General features: G+C 41.4%; 1 protein-coding gene across 1 annotated transcript in view; it reads right to left on the reverse strand.

Moving 5' to 3' along the window:
• Positions 1–15,386, reverse strand: part of LOC109898786 (voltage-dependent R-type calcium channel subunit alpha-1E-like) — a 105,149-nt gene that overhangs the window by 83,009 nt on the left and 6,754 nt on the right. Inside the window, exons 2-3 of the mRNA XM_031832858.1 lie at positions 13,715–13,820; positions 8,699–8,838 (exon numbers count right to left, since the gene is read on the reverse strand). Of these exons, the coding sequence (XP_031688718.1) occupies positions 8,699–8,838; positions 13,715–13,820 (246 nt within the window). The remainder of the gene's footprint in view (positions 1–8,698; positions 8,839–13,714; positions 13,821–15,386) is intronic.

Here is a 15,386-nt window from a genome sequence, read left to right on the forward strand (position 1 = left end):
CCCAGGACGAACAATGAGCCTGCTAGTTGTGACAGCTGTTTGTCTGTCCTGTCTGTGTGGACACCCCCACACCGCTCCGTCACATCCTCCAGTCCTATCCTCTCCTGTCCTGTCCTCTCCTCATCTTTCAGACACAGCTGTACATCTTGCCTGGAGCCAGGGATTGAATTTCTTCACTTGTGAAAGCTCTACCATATACATGTCTCAGTCCCCAGCGTTTGTCATAAGCCATTTGATACATAGCCGGATAGAGGGGAAGCAGGTCCAAATCATTCATGTCACAATCTCCCTGAAGACAGAGGAACAAAAGCTGTGACTAGAGTTTTAAACAAACATGGTATTGTCTGTGCATTCTGAAACAGGTTATGCCTTAGACTGCTGCGCCAATCAAGAGCCCTCTTAGATGAGGCCAACTTTTTTTAAAGCATGGTAAAGTTATTAATTACACTTTGGACGGTGTATCAATACACCCAGTCACTACAAGGATACAGGTGTCCTTCCTAACTCAGTTGCCGAAGAGGAGAAGGAAAACGCTCAGGGATTCCACCATGAGGCCAATGGTTACCTTAAAACAGTTAACTTTATGTCTGGAATACAAAGCGTTATGTTTGGGGCAAATCCAACAGAACACATTAGTGAGTACCACTCTCCATATTTTCAAACATGGTGGTGACTGCATCATGTTATGGGTATGCTTGTCATCGGCAAGGACTAGGGAGTTTTTGGGGGGGATAAAAAGAAACGGAATAGAGTTAAGCACAGGCAAAATCCTAGTGGAAAATTCAGTCTGCTTTCCAACAGAAACTGGGAGAGAAATGTACCTTTCATTAGGACAATAACTTAAAACACAAGGCCAAATATACACTGGAGTTGCTTACCAAGACGACATTGACTATTCCTGAGTGTCCTAGTTACAGTTTTGACTTAAATCGGCTTGAAAATCTATGTCAATACTTGAAAATGGCTGTCTAGCAATGATCAACAACCAACTTGACAGAGCTTGAATTATTTTTTTAATAATAATGGGCAAATATTGTACAATGCAGGTGTGCAAAGCTCTTAGAGATTTCCCAGAAAGACACAAAGTATGCGCTTAGGTGTCTGTAATAGAATACATATGGCAAAGATGAACGCAGGCCTCCCGAGTGGCGCAGTGGATCTAAGACACTGCATTTCAGTGATAGCCACTAGAAATCCTTGTTCGAGTCCAAGCTCTGTTGCAGCCTGCCGCAACCGGGAGACCCATGCGGTGGCGCGCAATTGGCTCAGCGTCGTCCGGGTTAGAGGAGGGTTTGGCCGGTAAGGATGTTCCTGTCCCATTGTGCACTAGTGACTCCTGTGGTGGACCAGGCACAATGCACACTGACACGGATGCCAGGTGTACGGTGTTTCCTCTGACACATTGGTGTTTCTGTGAAGCAGACATTGTGTTAAGAAGCAGAGCGGCTTGGCTGGGTTGTGTTTTGGAGGACCTTTACCTCTCCCGGGTCTAAATGTGAGTTGCAGCAATGAAATAAGACTGTTGGGGAGAAAATGAAATAATAAATAATAAAAGACAAATGCAGATATATATTTTTTTTACATTGGTGGGGGTGCCAAGATGGAGGTATGGGGGCTTCAACAGTGCGTCCCCTATCAGTCATCTAGTGTATCATTTAAATAATTGTGTACTGCCAAGACACCAGGAAATCAGCTCCTAGTGATTTAAATGTTGGAAATCTGTTCCCAATTATTCCCACGCATAATAGAGAAACATATGCGACCGTAAACAAATAATAATAATTCAAAATTATTGATCGGATTTATATAGAACTTTTCTACCAACTGAGGTACTCAAAGTGCTTTACATAGTAGGGGGAAATGTGTAGCACCCACCTCAGTGATGCACAGTGACCATTTTTGTGCCAAAATGCTCACCACGCATCAGCTATCAGGTGGAAAGGTGATATATGCCAATTAGGAATGAGGGGGATGATTAGGTTGCCATGATGAAATGTGGCCAGGTTTGGAATTTAGCAATGACACAAAGGGTGAACACCCCTACTCTTACAATAAGCGCCATGGGATTTTGAACGACCACAGAGAGACAGGACACCCGTTTTAATGTCCCATCAGCAAGACGGCACCCTACGCAGGACAAGGTTCCCAAATGTAATCAAGGTTTGAAAGGATTATGTTTTAGTCAAATATTATATATGTTTAGGCTTCTTACGGTTCATTTGCAGTCAAAAAAATATTTGTTCTATTATGTTCCGCCCCCCCAACCATCCTTTCAAGAATAAATTGGGTCCGTGGCTGAATCTAGTTGATGATCCCTGCCTTAAACAGTTCCTTTTCCCTCTGACCTCTATCTGCACATGTCTGTTCTTTAAAAGCTAATGGATACTGATGACTCAACCACTATTACCACCAAATCACACATTTCTTAATAATGTTGCAAACCCCTGCCGGATTTGCAAGTTTGCGTGTCTGTGAGAAAGAGCAACCGCGAGTGGGAGATTCATTGCATTATATTATGGTTGCTGTGGACAGAACAATAATAAAGAAAAAAGCATCTAAACCTCACTTCATTATACTAATGTCATGACGTTGCCCTCTTTGAGTACAGCGAGCACCATCCCCCGCTCTCTGCTTCTACAACCAGAACCTGTGGTCAGAGTTCGTAAATTCCTGAGAAGACCTCATGGACACACAGTTATAGAGACTTGTTTTTCATGGAGACAAAGGAAATCCTTCCACCTCACGTACGAACAAATTTCATGTTCCAGAGAAAGTGTAAAAGATCGGTGAAGAATCGAGCTACGAACTGGTCCGTTTTTCACAACTTGGGAAGCTCAAGAGAGATGGTGTGGCCACATTACCATAACGCTGTTTATATAATAGCCTCAGATATGAGGTTTACATCTAATTGTTGTATAAGATGAATGAGTGAGTATGATACTGTTTGTATAATTGGGTAATATGATTGTGGACTGTTTAATGAAGAAAAATACAATTCCCTTTTGATTTGAACTAAATCAGAGGACCGCCCCTGAGCCCAGTCTGGGTCAGACATCCTGGGACAGCCCTCTTCTGCCATTCCAAATAAAACCCAACTTTGAGAAATTATCAGCAGACCAAGCTTACCTCAATTACGAGATGGCTAAAGGTTGTAGAATATTTTAACCATACCACGTGGTTAAACTCTTAGACTATCGATACCGACAGAATAAGAACAAGTCTTTGATACTAATTACTAGTCTGCTGCTAGGAATTCGGTATCATTGAATGTGAAGAACGACAACCCCCGAAACATCCATTCTATAACCAATGTCACTTTGAACTATCCCCTCTAACCAAGACAGAGCCAGAGAGGGAGAGAGACGTACAATTCTACATAATAAAGACTTTTCACCAACGATCAAGACGACACACTGAGCGTAATTATATATATTGATTGCAATTGTTCCCGAATGAGTGAGAGTTCATGTGTAAAGGTTTAGCATTTTAATTTTCATAATTAACTCTGTAGTGACTTCTTGGTAAAAAAAAACACTCCCCTTTTGTCAAACAAGCAGTCATGCCGGTTCAGCCCACCAGGGCACATTCTATCATTTCATGTAACCATATTTACTGTTTGTTTATGCATTTCTGTGAATTACTTAGTTATTAATAAATAAATAAATGATTTAAGACAATTGATGTATGGATGACTCATAGTGAAGACTGGGTTCGTGCAGATAACCAACAATTTACGACGTTTGGAATGTGGTTTTTGGAATGCGGTAAAATAAATACATCATTAATCAGAAGACTATTGATCAGATATGAAAATATCTGAAAGGTTATATTGGGAAATTATAACTATGTAATCTGAATACTTTCCTTGGTGCCCCAACTCCCTCGTTAATTACAGTTACATGATTATTCAGTTTAATCGAGTAACTAATTACAGAAAATCTTTGATAAAAACGAAGTCTTCAGTTTAATGATAGTAAAGACACAACACTAAAAATGAATGAAATTAAACCTACCACCGATTTATCTCCAAACTCTATCAAGTCCCCCCATAGTGGTGGCTTGTACATAAACTGAGATTGGGGCATACTGTCGTCATGCTATAGACTGTTTCATGTGAAATATACTGGTCATTCTGTATTCATGATAACAGACTGCCAGACCTGATGTCACACATGCTTGACTGGGAGCTGATATGTGCTCTGATTTACTATCAGTCAGAAAGCAGATGTCTTCTACCATCCAGGTCCATGAATCATTCAACTCTCTCTGTACGTTCAAAGTGGAGAAAACACGATACAGTTGTCAACCTGTCTTGCTGTCAGTGCTGGAAAGTGGAAAGTGTTCACTAAGAGTAATACAATTATATGAAATGCTAGATTGATACATCTGGAAGATGACATCATTTGGCAAGGGCCAGTAACTGACAGGTGAGGTAAGAAACTACTGCCAAATACAGTCATCTAAACTGGAATAGAAAACCCCTCTGAACATTGCATTAAATACCCAGTGTAGTCAAGATGCTGTGTTTTATATTATACTGTACAATGGCTGATGAAACTACCACTGTAAAAGTGTGAAAACAATTGTAGCAGTTACATTTCCTGATAGTTGCTGGTTGAAAATACAATCTACATAGGACTTCGTAATCAGCAGATTTGCATGGGCAGGAGTTTCAGCTTTCCATGGTGACATCACCCTGAGGTAAATTGGTTAACAAACTAATAACAAAGGGAGTTTCAAAACTCTCTGCCAATAACAGCTAGTTTTCAGTTTCTCTCCCCACTCAGACCACTTACAGACAGTCCTAGCAATTTGTGGAAATTAGCAAAGTGATCTCATAAGCAGACAGTTTTTTCCTCACACTTTATGATTAATTTTATATTCAATTTACATTGCTATTGTGACATTAAGCTCTACAAGTCCAAGCCTTTGGGATAGGGGGTTATACTAATATAACATATGGAATTGTTTAAAGATGTCCATACAATGGATCATTTAGCTATTTGATTTAGAATTGTAGGACCCCTGTTGGTATAAAAAAATTATATTGAAAAATGATTTGATAAAATGTTGAATTTGGACTGCTTAGTTTGTAGACCTAACCGTTTGGATGCTACGGACGTTTTCATGATGTCTCCTGGTCTGACAAACAGCGCTGTAGCTATGCCACTTTCCACCGCAGATGCAGAAGGCCAACATAGGCAGATGCAGTGGACTGAGAAGCAGCCCATACAGACCTTAAAAAGACGGATTTTGATGTACATTAGTTTCAATCAACTTCAGTGGGTTAAGGGCTCAATTTTAAAAACCCTTACATAATGGTACTCAATGGCCAATCAGAACGTGCTCCATGCTTCAAGTTGTGTATGTACAGTCTATTAGGTATTGCATTGTCATCAACTCCAATTTGAATGTTAGTCCGTTATAGGCTAGTTTGTTAATTATAAACAAAATAACAACATGTATGTAGGCCTGTCCATCATTGCTCACTATGTTGAACATGTTTGGAGCCCACATTGTAAGTAATTGCATTGCTTCGATATGGAAATACAGTATATTGTTAAACATAGCATTCACACTGATATAAGGGCTAGGCCTACTGTAAATTCCATTTTGTTTTCCATGTCTGAGCCATGGACATGCCAAACATTGTCAATAAGCAAGATTCATTTCACTAGCCTATTGATAAGGTTTAAAAAGACATTTGAATCCAATTCTAATAAAAACAAAACAACAACTTGTTTGTTTTAATAGGCTAAATACCATTAAAGGCACCATAATATTATATGCCCAACGGGGAGAAATTAAGGCAACATAGACTATGGAAGGTTTTACACAGATCCAAACTTTTCACAGGAGCTGGAGTAAGATCCAATATAAAGGGGGAATGTCGACATAACGTTATACTGTTCCCAAATATAATGTTTTAGAAACATCATGGAAGGACCTTACAGATCGCATTCACACTTCTCCATAAATAGTAGAAGGCTCCTAAAATTGCATTACATGCGAGTGATGGATTTTCTCACCATAAACAAAGGACAGTGAATCATTTGAATCAGTTTTGGTTTTTAATCAAATTAAACAAGAAATTGTTAGAGGGAAATAACTTAACTGTTTCTAACTATGAGGGTCACCACCGGGCATCAACTCATCTCTCGTCTCATGATGGGCATGTGTACAGGTAGCGTACATGGAGGGGGTTTTACGCACGTCCAAAATAATAACGAGAGCTGGCTAAAGTAATGATAGAAATGGGATGTCCGCTCACTGTTGCGGCTCCTAAACATATTATTTTAATTAAGCTTCAGTAATTAGTTTCTTATGTTTCTAAATACAAGGGTTATATGAGCATATAGGCACTGTGCGTCACGGCTGGATAGGTTGCGCTTCCTTTCTCAAATCCATGTCATTACCATCTGCGTTACCGCTAAGACCTGCTTTTCGTTGGTCTTAAATGTCACAATTTGTGATCCATGAAATTGTCACTTTGCACTAGTTTTTAAAGACACACCTCAAATATTACCACCCCTCCCACCTCAGTGCAGGAGAGCTGATGTTAGACAGGTAAATTGCCAAACCTGGTGCAAGGGGTGGAAAATGGCAGAACACCAGTTTCTATATGGCGAAATTGCCAACTAACGTGCGTTTGACACTTGCGCTGCCTTAGCGCCAGCCAAAGATAGAGTCCTAAAAGTACAAGACTTGGTATCAAGAGACTGGAATGCACTCACCAGGCACATATCACTGAAAATAATGTCATGTAAAACCTGAAGAGGAAAATGTATCAATATACACAGTGTGAGAAGACAAATGTCTGAGTAGAGTAGTAATCATGTATCTCAAAGGTTAGATTAGACAGGTCATTTATGGGGGAAATTAGGCCAGATAAGATGGAGTCTACGGAGAAAGTCAACAGTGTAACAGTCAGAGAGGATGGGTGAGGTTGGGGGCGATGGGCACTGTGGGGGAGGAGACATTATCAGGGCATGGCTCCACAGAAATTAGCTCCACAGCTACAGTCTGCCACCCCACCCCACCCCACCCTACCCTATCCCTCTCCTCTCCTCCTTTTCCTCTCCTCCTTTCAGCAGAGAGCTGGGCCTTATTCAGCACTGCAAGCCTGCACTCATTAATATTGAAATGCAGAGAATCATGTAAAATTCTGTAAGAACCTTGCCACCCTTTGTACTTTTGCACTATGGAATGGATGAATATTTAATCTGTGTGCAAATGTGTGTGTATTGAACCAGAGTTGGCCCTACTCTTTTCAACAGGGGTGGCAAGTAGCCTAGCAGTTAAGAGCATTGGGCCAGTAACTGAAAGGTCACTGGTTCAAATCCCAGAGTTGATGAGGTGAAAATTCCACAAGGCACTTAACCCTAATTGACCTGGATAAGAAATGTAACAGGCAGCACTGTTAAGAAAATAAACTGTCTTCATCTTAAAGCCTCTCAAGAGAATTCCTCACCCCTTTTAGATCTGCAAATAACCTGTAATAACCTTTCCATTTTCCACTGCAATCATTTGCTCCAGGAGTCAAGACAGTGGAAAACGTATTCCTTTCCATTGTGTGTAAAAGCCTAAAGGTGACCTGAATTATTGTGTGTTATTTTAGTGAAAGACACAACGTGCTCTAAAGCTGTGCATCCGCAAGATTGGATTATTTCACAGACAGTGTTTTGTTCTTGGCATCTGAACTGAGAAGATGTGCCATGATATTTGCCTCAGAAATTAAATTAACTCCTTCCAGGAAATGAACATCCATCTGATAAAGTCTGATACATGTGAAATAGTCCATTAAACATGCCAATAACATTGACAAACATTCAATAATGTTGGCACCTAAAACCCTCACAAACTTTTACAGATGCACAATTGAGTGCATCCTGTCGGGCTGTATCACCGCATGGTACGGCAACTGCACTGCCCACAACCACAGGGCTCTCCAGAGGGTGGTGAGGTCTGCCCAACGCATCACCGGGGGCAAACTACCTGCCATAGAGGACACCTACAGCACCCGATGTCACAGGAAGGCCCAAAAGATCATCAAGGACAACAACCACCTGAGCCAATGCCTGTTCACCTTGCTATCATCCAGAAGGCAAGGTCAGTACAGGTGCATTAAAGCTGGGACCGAGAGACTGAAAAACAGCTTATATCTCAAGGCTATCAGCCTGTTAAATAGCCACCACTAGCACATTAGAGGCTGCTGCCTATATACATAGACTTGAAATCACTGGCCACTAGTCACTTTAATAATGTTTATATATTTTGCATTACTCGTCTCATATGTATATACTGTATTCTATTTTATTCTACTGTATCTTAGTCTATGCTGCTCTGATATTGCTCATTCATATATTTATACATTCTTAATTCTTAGATTTGTGTGTATTGGGCTGTGAAATTGTTAGATATTACCTGTTAGATATTACTGCACTTTCGGTGCAAGAAACACAAGCATTTCGCTACACCCACAATAAAATCTGCTAAACACGTGTATGTGACCAATACAATTTGATTTGATTGTAATAAAACCTTTTAAAAATCAATCAAATGAACTAGGCTAGTGCAATACACCAGTCTTATTTTAGCAAGCAGCCATGAACAGGGTGTTAAAACAGGAGGGTGTTATTCAGGAGTAGTTAAAAGTCCTGCTGTGTTTCAGCTGACTGAGACAGCCTACCATACTCACCCACTCAGAACCACAATGAAATCCATGACGTTCCAGCCATTTCTCAGGTAGGAGCCTTTATGGAATACAAATCCCAATGCCACCACTTTAATCCCAGCTTCAAAGCAGAACATCCCAATGAAGTAAGGCTCTGTCTTTTCCTGTGAATAGAAAATGGACATATCAGACAACTACAGTACAAAGTGGTCATGTTAACATGAAAGGTTAAAGAATAAAGCATATGCAGTGCCAGCATTTGTGTGGGCATTTATCATGCTTTAGGTTCATGGAAAAACACTTAAATCTGTTGAAAATTAATTACAAAAATAATGAGACATTCCCCTAAAGAAGACATATACTACAGGTCATAACAAGCTATTATTTTCCAAATCCTTTCTGTTTTGCCCATTTCAAAGGCTTCTCTCAGACTCTTAAATGTGCTCAGGAAAGGGTTAATGACATTTTTCTCTCAGCAGACAGGTAAGCACTCCCATGTGCTCACAGAGGTACAATTAGCATGATCATACACATAAAAAAATATATATACAGTTGAAGTCGGAAGTTTACATACTTAGGTTGGAGTCAATAAAACTTGTTTTTCAACCACTCCAGAAATGTCTTGTTAACAAACTATAATTTTGGCAAGTCGGTTAGGACACCTACTTTGTGCATGACACAAGTCATTTTTCCAACAATTGTTTACAAACAGATTATTTCACTTATAATTGACTGAATCATAACTCCAGTGGGTCAGAAGTTTACATACACTGAGTTGACTGTGCCTCAAACAGCTTGGAAGACTCCAGAAAATGATGTCATGGCTTTAGAAGCTTCTGATAGGCTAATTGACATCATTTGAGTCAAATGGAGGTGTACCTGTGGATGTATTTCAAGGACTACCTTCAAACTCAGTGCCTCTTTGCTTGACATCATGGGAAACTCAAAATAAATCAGCCAAGACCTCAGAAATTGTAGACCTCCACAAGTCTGGTTCATCCTTGGGAGCAATTTCCAAATGCCTGAAGGTACCACGTTCATCTGTACAACCAATAGTACACAAGTATAAACACCATGGGACCACACAGCCGTCATACAGGAAGGAGACGCGTTCTGTCTTCTAGAGATGAACGCACTTTGGTGCAAAAAGTGCAAATCAATCCCAGAACAACAGCAAAGGACTTTGTGAAGATGCTGGAGGAAGCAGGTACAAAAGTATCTATATCCACAGTAAAACGAGTCCTATATCGACAGAACCTGAAAGGGCACTCATCAAGGAAGAAACCACTGCTCCAAAACTGCCATAAAAAAGCCAGACTACAGGTTGCAACTGCACATGGTGACAAAGATCGTACTTTTTGGAGAAATGTCCTCTGGTCTGACGAAACAAAAATAGAACTCTTTGGCCATAATGACCATCGTTATGTTTGGAGGAAAAAGGGGGAGGCTTGCAAGCCGAAGAACACCATCCCAACCGTGCGGGGGTGGCAGCATCATGTTGTGGGGGTGCTTTGCTGCAGGAGGGACTGGTGCACTTCACGAAATAGGTGGGAGGTGGGAAAATGATGTGGACATATTGAAGCAACATCTCAAGACATCAGTCAGGAAGTTAAAGTTGGGTCTTCCAAATGGACAATGACCCCAAACATACTTCCAAAGTTGTGGTAAAATGGCTTAAGGACAACAAAGTCAAGGTGTTGGAGTGGCCATCTCAAAGCCCTTACCTCAATCTTAATGAAAATTTGTGGGCAGAACTGAGAAAGCGTGTGCGAGCAAGGAAGCCTACAAACCTGACTCAGTTACACTAGCTCTGTCAGGAGGAATGGGCCAAAATTCACCCAACTTATTGTGGGAAGCTTGTGGAAGGCTAACGTTTGACCCAAGTTAAACAATTTAAAGGCAATGCTACCAAATACTAATTGAGTGTATGTAAACTTCTGACCCACTGGGAATGTGATGAAAGAAATAAAAGCTTAAATAAATCATTCTTTCTAATATTATTGTGACATTTCACATTCTTAAAATGGTGATCCTAACTGACCTAAAACAGGGAATTTTTACTAGGATTAAATGTCAGGAATTGTGAAAACTGAGTTTAAATGTATTTGGCTAAGGTATATGTAAACTTCTGACTTCAACTGTATATATACAGTCGTATGAAAAAGTTTGGGCACCCCTCTGAGGCTGCATAATAATTTACTCTGTCGTCACAGAAAAGGATCACAGTGGCATGCCATTCATTTTCTAATAAAAGCTGAGTACTAGGGCATTGTCCAGACAAAGATTTTTAGTGTATCAATATTAAGTTGTATGAAATTAAATCAGATGTGAAAAGTAGGCTATGCAACAATGTGGGCACCCTTGCCATTTTGTTGATTTGAATGCCTGTAACTACTTAGCACGTATTAATTGGAACACACAATTGGTTTGGTGAGCTCATTAAGCCTTGAACTTCATAGACAAGTGCATCCAATCATGAGAAAAGGTATTTAAGGTGGACAATTGCAAGTTGTTGTTCTCTTTGACTCTCCTCTGAAGAGTGGCAACATGGGGGCCTCAAAACAACTCTCAAATGACCTGAAAACAAAGATTGTTCAACATTTTGGTTTAGAGGAAGGCTACAAAAAGCTATCGCAGAGATTTAAGCTGTCAGTGTCCACTGTGAGGAACATAGTGAGGAAATGGAAGACCACAGGCACAGTTCTTGTTAAGGCCAGAGGTGGCAGGCCAAGTAAAATATCAGAGAGGCAAAGGCAAAGGATGGTGAGAACGGTCAAAAACAGCCCACAGACCACCTCCAAAGACCAACAACAGCATCTTGCTGCAGATGGTATCACTGTGCATCGTTCAACAATTCAGCGCACTTTGCACAAGGAGAAGCTGTATGGGAGAGTGATGCGGAAGAAGCCTTTTCTGCACACGCTACAAACCGAGTCGCTCGAGGTATGCAAACGCACATTTGGACAAGCCAGCTTCATTTTGGAATAAGGTGCTGTGGACTTGATTGAGTTATTTGGTCATAACAAGGGACATTATGCATGGCGGCAAAAGAACACAGCGTTCCAAGAAAAACACTTGCTACCCACAGTAAAATTTGGTGGGGGTTCCATCATGCTGTGGGTCTGTGTGGTCAGTGCCGGTACTGGGAATCTTGTTAAAGTTGAGGGTCGCATGGATTCCACTCAATATCAGCAGATTCAGCAATAATGTTGAAGAATCAGTCACAAAGTTGAAGTTACGCCGGGGCTGGATATTTCAAAGACAACGACCCGAAACACTGCTCAACATCTACCAGGAACAAGGGGAAGAGGAACAAGTACAATGTTCTGGAATGGTCATCCCAGTCCCCAGACCTGAATATCATTGAGAATCTGTGGGATGATTTGAAGCGGGCTGTCCATGCTCGGCAACCATCAAGCCTAACTGAACTGGAGATGTTTTGTAAGGAGGAATGGTCCAAAATGCCTTCATCCAGAATCCAGACACTCATTAGAGGCTATGGGAAGCATCTAGAGGCTGTTATTTTAGCAAAAGGAGGCTCTATTAAATATTGATGTGATGTTTCTATTGGGGTGCCCAAATGTATGCACCTGTCTAATTTTGTTTTGATGCATATTGCACATTTTCTGTTAATCCAATATACCTCATTTCACTACTGAAATATTACTGTGTCCATCAGTTATTTGATAGATCAAAATGAAATTGCTGATCCAAACACCCAATTATTTATAAATGGAAATCATTGAAATTGTCAGGGGTGCCCAAACATTTTCATACGACTGTATATATAATAGCTGTAATAGCTATTTATCGAATGAGAACCAATTAATCCAGCTAGTTTCTCACTCTATTAAACACAACTGTAAAACTAACGAGCTGCTAACGAGTTAGAGGGGATAACTGGGACATGCCAAAACACCCATTTGATAAAATTCTATAGTATATACACTTATTTGTACTCTATTTGGTTAAAGTGTAATATTTGATGTCTGTTAAATGTGTCTTAAAGATAATCAATGATTTGGCATTATGAGGCAGCGGGGAACTCAGAGGTCCCAATTTGGAACGTTATGGTGTATGCCATGGCTCAATAGGTATACTGCATTCAGAATGAATTCATACATAATGCAGGAAATGAACACAGGAACTTTTTTATACGCCTTTCACAAAAAATATTTTGTGAACAATTGTTTGTATTGGATCACGATGGCAATAAAATCAATAAAAAACGATACAATTTCACAAACATACCCCTGGAGCCCTACCCCATCCATAACATACCCCCGGAGCCCTACCCCATCCATAACATACCCCCGGAGCCCTACCCCATCCATAACATACCCCCGGAGCCCTACCCCATCCATAACATACCCCCGGAGCCCTACCCCATCCATAACATACCCCCGGAGCCCTACCCCATCCATAACATACCCCCGGAGCCCTACCCCATCCATAACATACCCCCGGAGCCCTACCCCATCCATAACATACCCCCGGAGCCCTACCCCATCCATAACATACCCCCGGAGCCCTACCCCATCCATAACATACCCCCGGAGCCCTACCCCATCCATAACATACCCCCGGAGCCCTACCCCATCCATAACATACCCCCGGAGCCCTACCCCATCCATAACATACCCCCGGAGCCCTACCCCATCCATAACATACCCCCGGAGCCCTACCCCATCCATAACATACCCCCGGAGCCCTACCCCATCCCCAATCTCAGTCAACACATAATATAAAATAACAAAAACAAATCAAATAATAACAACAAACACTACAATAAAAAACAAAATACAACTAATGTCCAAGCTAACAATGTACTCAAAAGTCATAAAACATGATTAAGTGTTCTCGTTTTGCTGCAACTATCCAATTCTCTCCAATCTTTGGAGAAAATGTCAGATAACAATTAAATACCAAATTTCATGAATAAGGAATTGGGAGGGAAATTGTGTTTTTGAAATAAGCTTGGAGAACCCCACTGATGATGACTGACTTAAGACACAGTGTATTAGTAGATGGTTTACTCACCAGTCTCTTAGACATGGGGGTCTTGTCCTCTCCAGGCAGGTGCTGCTCCAGGGCCAGGACGATACAGTTGGCGATGATGGTGGCGAGGATCATGTACTCAAACGGAGTGAAGCAACAAGTTAAGGAAGAATACTTTGTCACAATATACTTAACATAAACTCTATTCTTCTCATTTTTGTAACCTGTGAGATTACAAAACAAAGACATAATGTAGAATTTCCATCCCAAAATGAGAGAGATATCATAGTGTGCTGAGGTCGAATAATCCCCAATCAGAATGACAAGGATGACAGTATCATCACACCTATCTAAAACACCCCCTTCCTACTGCCTCACATTCCTAAGACATTTGATGAAAATCCCTCTCATTGATTAAATGTCAGGATGCATCTATTCTTCTTACTTCTCTGTTGGCAGGCAGACCAGTGTTAATCCAGCCTGCTGCTGAGCACCTAGCAGTGCTGTTGCTGCCTCCTCCTCTCCTCCATACAGCTGGCTGACTCACAGAGAACCTGATTGTCAGCTCCTCACAATGCCCTGATGCTGTCCATCTAGCCAGCCATGGAGAGGAGAGGGGCAGGAGACTGTTGTCCACAGTAGCTGAGGACAGTAGCAGGAGACAGGCCATAACCCTGAAAGCTGGAGGGAAAGCTGGAGGAGAGGCAAGTCTGGGTGTGCTGGGGATGTGTGGGAAGAGCAGGAGGCTGATCCTACAAAAAAGGGCACTTTACTACAAGCTTGCCAAGGAACCCCTGGTGATTGTAGATTTAAATGTGCCACAGGGATGAGCGAACGTTGCACATTTCTCTAATTTTGTGCGTGGGCACTGGATTTATTTTGGCTGTGTGGAAAAATGAGGTAGAGAATGAGGGAGCCTAAATCTCCTCAGTGGAGATGGGGGAGTAGGGGGGGGGGGGGGGATCAATGCAAACAGAGCTGGCAGCTGGAGATGCTGCCTGGAGGGTCACACAGGGACACCCCTTATTTTCTGAGCATTAAATAACTAAATAAACAAAAGCTCCAATACAGTAACACTTGTGACTTTCTGCTGTGATTAAATACTTCCTGGCCTGCTCTAATGGGAGCACTGAGCAAACTATATTCAACCAGGATTTATAGAAAACTCCTGTCCTCTTACATGTGCTAGAGGACAACCTAACATGATTCTGTCTGTCAGGGCCCTCCTCCACAACCACACCCTAATGTACCTCCATCCCCTCAGACACAAAGAGCAGCTGCAAGAAGACCATTGACACTGCACTCAGAGAGAAAGAGAGATAGGGGGGCGATAGAGAGAGGTATCCACGGCAACAGGCTCCTCTCAGCCAAAAGTCAGTGCTCACATTTAATTGGCGGCAGTCAGAGCTATCGCGACTCCCCACATGTTGCACAGCCCTCCTGACAATCAATACCAAGTCCTGCCTTATTCATTTCATTTGTGTGTAAAATCTCTTCTTCACTCAGTCAACAGTAATTTACACAAAACCATGTGTGTTTATATCATCCAATGTGAGAAGTGTGATTTCTCCAATAGGTGTATCTACAGTATCGTCTTGTAATTGGCCTATATTGAAGAGGTATGGGGCTGCGGAGAAATATATATATACCCCACATATATCCCAATATATGTATAATTCTGTTTTATCATTCATGAAATGCCTTCTGAGAAAAC

The sequence above is a fragment of the Oncorhynchus kisutch genome, linkage group LG10 (genome assembly GCF_002021735.2).
Source record: "Oncorhynchus kisutch isolate 150728-3 linkage group LG10, Okis_V2, whole genome shotgun sequence".
Classification (NCBI taxonomy): domain Eukaryota; kingdom Metazoa; phylum Chordata; class Actinopteri; order Salmoniformes; family Salmonidae; genus Oncorhynchus; species Oncorhynchus kisutch.